The following is a 12,202-nucleotide window of genomic DNA, read 5'->3' on the forward strand; positions in this document are numbered from 1 at the left end:
TGTATGGCCTGATTTATTGAATTAATTAAAAGTGACCTACAATCCATTAATCTGATAATGAATCCAAAATCATTGACCTGAAGATCACTTTTGGACATTAACGATTCAGTAATTTATTTTTATACTTTGAACCGTCACATACTTTCGTAGTAATGAAGCTCTCACACTTGAGTTCCCGAAGAACCTCAAATCCACTATATCCAAATTAGTATATTGCATTCTATGTTTCTTGCAGAAACCTCTCATTATGAACTAATTGTTCATAAAAACTAAATTGAACCTGTAGTTTCAAATTTAGTGCCTTTAAAACTTGAAGTTTTCATTCAAAACATGAAACCCGTAGTTTTCATGCATAAATTAAACGACTACATGTCTATAGAACCTGTATGTTTTACGATATATGTCTATGGTTTACCATATGACTAATCACGTTTTCTCCCTCCGTTTTAGGGACATGTCGAACTTGAACAAGCTCAATTTCTCCACTCTAAAAGTCTTTGGAAGAAACTATCTGAAGTGGGTACAAGATGTGAAGCCCCATTTAACTACAAAGGGCATTCGAGCCATCATTGAGGCACCTATCGCCAACAAACCTATTGATGAAGCTCAGAAGGCTACTGCAATGATCTTCATTCGAAGACACATCCATGAACTGCAGACTGAGTATCTCATTGAGGAGGACCCATGCACCTTCTGGCTTGCTCTGGCCGATCGGTTCAATCACCAGAAAGACATATACTTGCTTGAAGCAAGACACGATTGGCAACATCTTCGCTTCCAGGACTTTAAGTCCGTGAATGAATACAACTCTGAAGTTTGTAGAATCCGTTCTTTGTTGAAATTCTGCAAAGCGGAACTAACCGAATTAGATTTCCTGGAGAAGACCTATTCGACCTTCCATGCCACCAATATTGTCTTACAGCAACAATATAGGGCACATAAATTCACCAAGTTTTCAGATTTGATCTCTGTTTTACTTCTCGCTGACAAGCAGAACCAGCTTCTGATGAAGAATCATCAAGCTCGACCCACTAGCTCGAACGCAGCGCCTGAAGTGCATGCGACCTATTCTAGCAGCCATAAATGATGAAAGAACCGTTGTGGCCATGTCAATAGACAGCAAGCCCAACCACGGGCCCAAGGTCAATAGAGTGCCGCACCAAAGGGAAGAATTGCGACCCAGCAGCGTCCACCACTCGTCATTAAGGTCCCAAACTTCAAAAACAAGGGCAAAGTTCCCGTTCAGGCTGCTTCTCCCAAACTGGACATGTGCTATTGTTGTGGATCAAAGGATCATTGGCCACGCGTATGCCGAGCTTCCCCTGAGGCTATTGCCAAGTATCATTCCCGTCATGAGTCTAACTTTGCACATATGGATCATCCGAAAGATGCAACTACATCAATGGAGATATCGGATTTTTATGAGGTGTCAGCGCCTATGGATGAATAAATTAGACATGTTTTTTTTAGGGTGTTTACCCCTAGTGGCCAAACCCACTAGGAGTGACCGGCCGTACCCCTTATTTTGCTAGGTTTATGGTTTATTTTTGAACAATTTTTCTATGTATTTGGAATAATTTGTTTGGTTTTGGTTTGTTTTGAATTATGGATTGTTATTTGAATGGATATTATTTTCTCGAATTGCTTAATTGAATGAATGAACTTATATCTATGCATGTGACCAATTCAATCAATTTACTTCTAAGTATGTCTAGTGGGGAAGTTAGTTGTTTGGCAGATAGTGCAACCACGCACACCATTTTGTGTGAATGACACTATTTTACTAACTTAATACCCAAGAAAGCTCAGTTGACAACTCTCTCAGGCCCATCCAACCTGATTGAAGGATACGGAAAGACACGTATCATGTTGTTTAATGGTACAATCTTGACCATTAAGGAGGCACTATATTTTCCATGTTCTAGAAGAATGTTGCTGAGTTTTAGAGATATTCGAGATAATAAATATCATCTTGAAACCACTGAAGATCATGGTTATGAATTTCTTTGTATATCTTCATACGAATATGGCTAGACACATATTCATGAGAAGTTGGAACGACTGCCTAGTGGGTTGTACATTACAACCAATCGCGGCATAGAAGCCCACAGTGTGGCCAGCCCTATTCCTAAGTTCCAGGACACTTTGTTACTTTGGCATGACCGTTACATGACATGATGCGCCGTATCCTTAAATCTTCTCATGAGCATAAGTTACATTCCTATGTTGGAGTTCCGCCATGCAAAGCGTGTTCTTTAGGGAAGTTGAATACTCAACCCTCCCATACAAAGATTATTCACAACCCGCCTAAATTTCTTCAGAGGATTCAAGGGGACATTTATGGACCAATCCAACCAACCTACTGACCATTTAAATATTTTATGGTGTTGGTTGATGCATCGACAAGATAATCACATGTTTGCTTGTTGTCCACATGCAACGCCGTGTTTGCTAAACTCCTAGCTCAAATCATTAAGCTAAGGGCTCACCATCCTGATTATCCAATTAAGTCAATTCGACTGGATAACATTGGATAGTTTACGTCACAGACTTTTGACGATTATTGCATGTCAGTAGGGATTAATGTGGAATATCCTGTTCTCCATGTTCACACCTAAAACGGCCTGGTAGAAGCTTTCATAAAGCACCTTCAAATGATAGCTCGAACTTTGATTATGCGAACCAAATTGCCGGTATCTGCCTAGGGCTATGCAATATTGCACGCAGCTATGTTGGTCCGCCTGAGGCCCACTGCTACTCAACCACATTCACTGTTATAGTTGGTCACTGGATACGAGCCTGACGTCTTGCATTTACGGGTGTTTGGGTGCGCCATTTATGTGCCAATAGCGCCGCCGCTACGTACCAAAATAGGTCATCAGAGAAAAATAGGAATCTATGTCGGTTATGATTTGCCATCAATTGTTTACTACTTAGAACCCTTGACAGGAGATTTTTTTTTACCACACATTTTGCGGATTGTCATTTTGATGAGACAATCTTCTCGTCGTTAGGGGAGATAAGCATGCTAACGTTCTCGTAGAACGTCGCATATTGTCGTGGTATGCTCCCACTATATCTCATTTAAATCCTCGCACTGCCTAGTCATATACTGAGGTGCATCGAATTATAGATCTTCAGAGCATTACTCAAAGCATGCCGGATGCTTTTAATGATCTAGCTAAAGTGACAAGATCACATATACCCACTGCAAACACACCTGCAAGGATAGATGTACCTTGCGTACGTCAACAACACCCCTGGGAAGGCTGGACCATCCCCGAAGGTGGGGAGACCGCACATTCCATGTGGCAAGGAACATTGTAGTTAGCCAATCATCTGCCCTGACCTTGAAGCGTGGCAGACTCCTTGGTTCAAAGGATTCATAACCCTGGAAGAGGAAAATGGCACCAACTAGTAACCCTAGTTTGAATCCAACCATCGCTCACTCATCCGTTCCAACGCATGAGGTTATTCTAGATTACGGTGATGCTTCAGATGAAACATGTCGGCCTCTCGAGAATCATGAGATTTAGGTCCACTACATAGTTTTGGATGAGGTTTGGAATAGGAATGAGATGATCATTGATGATGCATTCTCGTACTTAGTAGCTACTGACATTATGCTTAGCGATGATATTGAACCATGTTCCGTCGATGAATGCCGACGTAGAACCGATTGGTCAAACTGGAAACAAGCAATCCAGGTCGAACTCGATTCGCTCGTGAAACGTAAAGTGTTTAGACCTATTGTTCCTACACCACCATGCGTAAAGCCTGTTGGCTACAAATGGGTTTTTGTGAGGAAATGTAATGAGAATAATGAAATAGTACGATATAAAGCATGCCTCGTAGCGCAAGGCTTCTCTCAGTGCATTGGGATTGATTATGAGCAGACGTATTCCCTTGTAATGGACGTTATAACATTCCGCTACCTAATCAGTTTGGTAGTTTTCTGAAAAACTGAATATGTAGCTTATGGACGTGGTAACCGCGTATCTCTATGGGGATCTAGATACAGAAATCTACATGAAAGTTCCAAAAGGACTTCAATTGACTGGTTCAAATAGTTCTAGACCACGGAACACTCTCTCAATTAGGTTGAGGACGTCATTCTACGGATTAAAACAATCTAGGCGGATGTGGTATAACCGTATGAGTGAATATTTGACAAGTCAGGGTTATATGAACAATGAACTATGCCCATGTGTGTTCATAAAGAAGTCACATTTCGGATTTGCAATCGTTGCAGTTTATGTCAATAACATAAATCTCATTGGGACTCCCACAGAGCTTGAGGAAATTGCTGCACACTTGTAATCGGAATTTGAGATGAAAGATATTGGGAAAACTCGATATTGTCTCGGCCTGGAGATCGAGCATTGTTCGGATGGAATCCTAGTGCATCAATCGAACTACACCCAAAAGGTGTTGCGTTGTTTTAATGAGGATAAAGCGAAGCCTTCGAGTACACCCATGGTCGTTCGGACTCTAGATGCTAAACGAGATCTCTTCTGTCCAAAGGAGGATGAGGAAGAGATTTTGGAACCTAAAGTTCCTTATTGAGGAAGAGAATTTGGAACACAAAGTTCCTTACCTAACTTTGTTGTACTTGGTTCAGTGCACTAGACCCGACATTTCTTTCGCTGTGAATCTTTTGGCAAGATACAGCAATGCGCCCACATGCAGACACTGGAATGATGTTAAAGACATTTTCCGCTGCCCCAATGGTACTACGGATTTGGGCTTGTTCTATACCCGCGAATCTCCAAGTGTTGCTGCCCCCTATAGCCCTCAGATTGATTCTCGCCTTGTTGGTACGCATATGTTGGATATCTGTCTGACCCATATAGAGCGCGTTCTCAAACGAGCTATGTCTTTACCATTGGAGACACCGTTATATCTTGGAGGTCTACCAAACAAACGCTAATTGCGACTTCGTCTAACCATGTTGAGATTTTCGCCGTACATGAAGCATCACATTAGTGCTTTTGGTTGAGAGAAGTTATGGAACATATTTGAAGCACTAGTAGTTTTACATCAGTCTTTGACCTTCCTACGAGGATCTTTGAAGACAATGTAGCATGTATCGAGCAGTTGAAGAAGGGATACATCAAGGGAGACAACACCAAGCACATAGCGCCGAAGTTCTTGTACTCACACCAGCAGCAGCAGCATCAGAACATTGAAGTCAAGCAAATCCGTTCCCAGGACAGCCTGGCCAATTTCTTCACCAAGTCATTGCCCAAGTCTACATTTTAGAAACTCATCTAAGGAATCGGTATACGTAAATTATCTGAGTTGAATCGCTTGAAGTTCTCTTATTTATAAGTTATGTCTAACTTAGGGGGAGTATCTAGAAGCATACTTACATGATCTTAATGTACTCTTTTTCCTATGATTATGAGCATTTTTCCCACTGGGTTTTTGCAACCTAACGAGGTTTTAATGAGGCACCCATCCTGAGATGATCATACTCCGTTGAGTTTACTACCTTCGTCCAGTTTGACGTTCGTTTTTAGACATTATGCATACTTCTCACTTTTCTCCTTAGTCTATGGGTTTTCCCCATGCCTTGGGTTTTACCGTAGCGAGGTTTTATGAGTTTTACTACAAATGCATACTTCACTTAAATTTGAGACTCGCGATCACCCGTTGTGTCGATGACTTCATCAACTATTCTACCTTATCTGCTGAAGAACTGATGCGATGGTTTGTTGAGTATTTACACACTCAAGGGGGAGTGATGCAATCACATTTAGAACAGGAATGTGATTGTGTAAATTCTAGGGAATCTGGGAATGTCTCTCATATTCCTATTAGAAGTAGATTACCTATTCAATGTTGTAATCCTGAAGGGAAAGTTTTTTACCTATCCTACTACTATAAATAAATGCACAATGGGGTGAATCAAAGACATATCACAATTAAATGAATCTCTCTTCTCTCTCAATATTGCCGAACCCCTCTCTCTCTAAACCCTATCGTTCAATCAAATAGGCCTACAACAAGACACTTTTTTTTTTTTTTGTTCAAAGCACTTTTACAAAATAAAGTTTACCAAACACTCGATAACTTTATTATATAGTTGTTTATTTTCACAACACATCAGAAGCATTTTTTTTTAATAAAAAAGGCACACTAATACCAAACTAGCCCTAAGACTCCTAAATCATTGGATCATATACATACAATGCATGTATGCCCAACACCTCTCTCTAAAGCGACTTATTATTATTATTATTATTATTTAAATGAGAACTATTTGTGAGCTAATTCCACAACCAACGTAAACGATTTGATTTATTTTTTAAGTCGCCATTTACAAATTATTTTCCAAAAAATTATTTCAATTTGAAACTCTTTACCCATTTGATTGTCATGATTAAATTTTAATGTTTCGTAGTATATAGTGTTCGTCAATTTCTTTGAACTCAATTAAATGCATCAAACATTTCCGTCTTGGCTAATATTCTGCGAGGATGATCTATAAAGTGCAACTTGAAAAATAGACGATTTAGATCGTTGTATTTCGATGTAGAATGAACCCAATTGAACATAGAATGAACCCCACAACTAGTCTCCATTTTTTTTTGGTAAAAATGGGCATGCATGCTTGCATACATGTGGAAGTGATTTCCATTAATACCCAATTTTACTTCAAGCACAAGCTTATTATAACGTTGAGTAATGCTAGGGAAACTAAATTTGTAGACTAAATTTGCAAAACTAAATGATGTGTCACCAATAATAATGAGCACGTTTATCAATGTTTAAATAATAAACCAATCATCAACTTTCACATCCTTTAGTTTTCAAAATTTAGTTTCCTTACCTTTATACTTTTTTCGTTGTTTGCTTCCTCTTTCATTTTTAATTCATGCACATTTATTATAAGATAAGTATTTGAAAATCATTTTCCTATGATATGAAAAATAGCAGGGAACCACATTGCACCACCTATCAAACAAAGGTAGGGCAACCATTAATATAAGTAGGTGTTGCCTATATTAAAGAAATAGTCATTGTTATAAAAATCTTTGCCTAACGTCGCTTAGGCGCTAGGCGGTTGGTCATCACCCCAATTAGTCCCTAACTATTTGAAAATTAAGAAAGCGCACTTAGACTCGCTTAGGCGTCTGCCTAGCCCGTCTAGATCCGCCTAAACACCTATCTAGGTCGCGATTCTCACTTAGACAGAAATAAAATGTAAGAGACTTGTTAAATACTTGGATGAACACTCATTATATGCTTGTTCCCCATATTTTCAATATGTTCTAATACTTTATAATTTATTTTTCATTTTATTTTCAATTTATGTATCCTAATATAATTATGTGCATTTTTAAGTATAATATGTGCATATACAATATATAATAAATTTACTTTAATCCGTCTAGTCAACCTAGGCCCCTGCTGTGATGACCCATCACTAATTGAGTGATTTTACAAAAATGCCCTAAAGGCAAGGATTTTGACTTTCGTTAACTGTCAAGGGACGTAGGACTCATTCTTTTAGCATAATTAGGTAGTACTCGACAATACGAACACGTGGGCACAAGAGGATTTGAATTTGGAGCAAAAACGGGGATATTATGGAATTCGAAATGTAATTTTGGTAAGTTCACAAATGGAGATATTTCTCCACTTTGGACACCACATGACTAACACGTGGCACCCCATTTTTGGTGCCCTTTTCTTTCCCCTTCCGTGATCTCTCCCTCGAGAACTCTCTCTCATCTTTCCTTTCTCATCTCTATCAACTCTCCCTCTTTGCCAGTTCAACCCAAAACACCACCACCCACTGCCTTCTCTAGCGAGTTTCGCCATAGCACCACCATAACTTTCTCATCTCTAACTCTCTTTGCACCCACCGTGCACAGTGAAACTGCACCCCCATCACTGTCTTTCTTCTTAACCTAGTGGTTAATTATGCTAGCATGAATCCTCAGGGTATTGGGTTCGAAGGCTGGTACTGACGATGGTGATGATGATGAATTGATGAATGAATGTTTATTTTCAAGAGAAATGCTAAGGGACTTTCTCTCTCTCTTTCTTTTTCTCTATTCTCTGTGCACAACACTGTGCAACCATGGTGAGTCTTAAGACACTTAAATTCTTCACGTTTCAAAGCCCTTTTAGTGTTGGTAACTTTTAAATGGTGATTTGATGACAATTTAATGTAGGAAGCAACCTGGGAAAAATTTCCTTGATTTTTGGAACAAGACCCGTGGCCATTTGGCCATTTTCAACCCAAATTTCAGGCTAACTTCTATCTCCGTTAGGCTTCCTAAAGGTATGATTCTCTTCTCTACATTTCTAACTTTATTATGGCTTTTGAATCATCAAGTTTGGTTAAGAATTGAATTAGAAAGTAGTTATGAAAGTTGGGAAGAAATTTCCAAAATTCTAGAAAGTTTGGCCATGAACATCAATCCACTTTTAGGCCGTTCCCCTGTTCAACGCTAGCCACGATTGGACCTTGAACTAGTATTAACCTTTTCCCCACATCCTAGCTTCTAGTTAGTTTTTGAATTATTGAATTTGGCTAAGTATTGAGTTAGAAATCAGCCTTGGAAGTTAGGAAGAAAACCAGCAAAATTATGACCTTTGCGAGAAAGGCGAGTACTTATGTACTTATGGCGCGTGAAGCGCATGGGATGCCGGCTTGTGCAACTCGTGGCTGCCAGTGCAGCGCGTGGTTGCCAGTGCAGCCACCTTGTGGCGGCATGTGCGGCTGCGCTGGGAGGAACCCGAGGTCTTTCCTTAGGTTTCTCAATGTGTCGAACCCAAATTCGCCTTCCATTTCCCAAAATTCGATTGTTTTAAAATAGTTTCTTTATTAGCCATACTTTGTACGAAAACACGTTTATATATTAGTACATTACGTATTTACCTAAATGGTTTCGTTTCTAGGCGAAATGCATTGCAAGGACTCTCGATGCTACGAGGCGGGTTCGACTCGGTGACATGATCTGTGAGTGGGTATTTACACACACACACACACACACACTTACACTTTACAGTTTCCAGAAATGTTTTAAATTGAATATTGTATTTCATGCCATGTCTAGAAAATGTTATATTTTTAAATGTAGCATTGTTATGAAATGTGTTTGTGCTAAATGATCCAACGAAGGCGCATGCAAGTTCAGGTGAGTTATTATATGATTGAACTGGTTGTATTGATTGGGCATGCATATATTCATTAGAGCTCATCATTGCTGCACCACAGTGTTAGTGCTGCTGCCTCGGGCCAGGGCACAGTCCTTCACGTGATGTTCACCTCCCTCACCGCACGCTCATCTTGGATCCAAGTTTGGTGACAGCCCTGTCGTACAAACTGCATTAGCCAGTTCTGACTCATAGGTGACCCGCGATTTATTGTTAGCCATCATGTGATCGTAGCACTAGAGCGTGCATATTTACACCCAGCCCTATCGCACAAGTCACATTAGGTGACTTCGACTCGTGTGCAAGCATAGATTGATGAGTAATAGGTCCAATCGTACAGGTCACATTAGGTGACTCCAAATGACATGTTAGTTTAGCACACCCGACTTACATTTATCATTGCTGAGATATTGTGACATGGCATACTTCTGTTTTCACTACCCTTGAGCACTCATTTTCGTACTTACGTAGTATTATTTTTGGAACTATACGGGTTTTACAGAGAAGGGTTAATATTTTCAGAAAAGATAAATGTGTTTTCTAAAGCTTTGTTTTTGTCCACTCACCCTTTTGTTTTTCCCCCTTCTAGGTCTTAGTAGCTGAGCTTCCGTATCGACGAAGATTCTTGGCATACCCAGTATAGGTGGCTACCTATGATGGCATAATCCTTATCTTACCTTACTGACTTTACTTATGCTCTATAATCACGTGTGAAATGAATTCATTTCTGCTCACAGCGCACTCTTATATTTACGCACTTTTAGGTTTAAGTTTATTCACAAATCCACATCGCTACACTTTATGGCTTCGTCACCTTCCAGGTGTCGGCTAGCACAGCTCGACTCAGAGTCCTAGTGGACATACCGGGTCGGGGTGTGTCACCCACCTAGTTGCCTGGGCACTAAACCCCAACCCGCTGCTGAACTAGTGCCTAGCACTTAGCGTCTTTTAGAACCTTAAAAATAGTAGAATATAATCATCCAAAATGGGATACCATCCCAAGTGTTTACTGAAGAATACAAGAATTCACATTAAAATGCAAGTATAAAAAAATTAATTTGATTAATAGGGGTGTGCTCAATGTTTGTTTCTTGTCATAGTGGCAGTGTCGATATATTCGAACCTTAGTTTCACTTAAGTTTATAAGCTTTCAATTGTTATAATTTTAACTGAACTGTTACAATTTTAAGACAATAACTTAATTGCGGCACTTTTTAGCTAAAATTAGCATGTGAAGGGGAAATATAAGTTCTGGTGTTAAGCTAGCTATGTTTTGTTTTGTTGCCCATTTTTTATCTATCCTATTTTGCTATTCCTGTAAACACAATTATTACAGTCTTTATATCAATCAAATTTTTTAAATTAAATGATGTGTTACTAATAAGAAATAAGAACGTTGACTGATACTTAATTAATAATTCAATTATTTATAACTACATTATTTGGTTTGCAAATTTAATTTAAAAAATTTAATCTCCCCAACATTACTTTAACATATTTATATGTTAAAACTTGATTTGTTTGGAATTAGGATCCGTCGAAGGTCCAAGTCGTAGGCGGATGTCTCAGCACGACCTAAATTTGGGGACCAGTCCCGACCACTTTTCACTTTCATTAAGACTAAATGGTCCACTCGTTTTGTTGTTAAATAATTGCAAAAGGACGACGATGGTTCATAGAAATGGTCCACTCGTTTTGTTGTTAAATAATTGCAAAAGGACGACGATGGTTCATAGAAATGGTCCACTCGTTTTGTTGTTAAATACTATGCATGTACACATCCACTCGTTTTGTCTGATATTTTTTTTCATTCGGATGGCTCACTTTGATCGATTGAAAGTCGCTATGTGTAGGACACTCTACATTCATGACCCGTCACTTTCTACAAATACCTCATCTTCACCATTTAGTAGTATGTTTTTGTTACGCATACCAATTCTAAACACTCACTCTTTCCAAATATACTAACTCAAGCATCGGAATCCATTGGTCAAGCTTCTCTCCAAACCGGACCTGGATTGTCTACCCTCCTATTGACCATGCCCTTCTATCCCTTCCTACTTTTCTAGCCATTGATTTCATTTAATGCTCTAGATTTTGCCACCTCACCAACAGCTCCAAAACACCTTTAAAGCTTCCCGCCTCTTCCACTTTTCCTAATCTTCACTCTCCCGCCTCTTCCACTTTTCTGCTGCCTTTCCCGTCACCTCCTTCCGATTCGCCTAATTCAGTTTATGTTAATTTTCTTTGCTTGGCCGATTCGCCTAATTGGGTGGATCGGGTGCGGTGAATAATCTAATAGCTTTGAAGAATTCCTGGAAAAGTGGGTGCGCGTGTGCGGACGATCTACCTGGTGAAAATACAGATATTACAAGGACTCTTCCAACAGAAAACACAGAGATTATGAGGACTCTTCCAAAACATCTTTAAAGCCTAATTTTTCTCCCTTTATCTACTGCCTTTCCCGCCCCCTCCTCCTATCTGCTTTTAAGATGCCTTTGTTTCTGATGAGTATTTTACATTGCTCTGTTTTATATCATGTTTTGATGCTAAGACAAAAGTAAGAGTGCCTTGGTTGGAAAATGAGTTTTCATGCCAGTACATGCTTCCATTACAAGCAAAACTTTTCTGCATATTCAAAATTACACACAAAAAAATGAGTTTTCATGCCAGTACATGCTTCCATTGTAAGCACAGAATCTGGAGCATTCAAAATTACACACAAAAAATTTGTTTTGCAGAAACTAGAGATTCAAAATTATACACAAAAATCTGTAGATTCAAAAATGAGTTTTCATGCCAGTATTTGCTTCTGCAATAACAGTAAGTTGGCTTCCTCTCTTCATCTCCAGTGGTCACCACTTACATTCAAATCTTGGTGTGCAACGGAATAACCAGTGGGATTTGTTTGGAGTAGCTCTTGAAATGTACTATACTGAGGTTCTTCATATGTCATCCACGACATGGATTTAAGCATGTCATGTCCCTGTGACTATGAAAATTGCATAAATAACTAATAAACATAATA

The 12,202-nt window shown here is 39.2% G+C and overlaps 1 protein-coding gene across 1 annotated transcript; it reads left to right on the forward strand.

The window, feature by feature from the left end:
- Positions 1-454: 454 nt before the first annotated feature.
- On the forward strand, positions 455-1,087 carry LOC137725051 (uncharacterized). The gene has a single exon (XM_068463656.1). It carries the CDS (start codon positions 455-457, stop codon positions 1,085-1,087), a length of 633 nt encoding a protein of 210 aa, XP_068319757.1.
- The last annotated feature ends 11,115 nt before the right edge of the window (positions 1,088-12,202 follow it).

Source organism: Pyrus communis, chromosome 2 (genome assembly GCF_963583255.1).
Source record: "Pyrus communis chromosome 2, drPyrComm1.1, whole genome shotgun sequence".
Taxonomy (NCBI): domain Eukaryota; kingdom Viridiplantae; phylum Streptophyta; class Magnoliopsida; order Rosales; family Rosaceae; genus Pyrus; species Pyrus communis.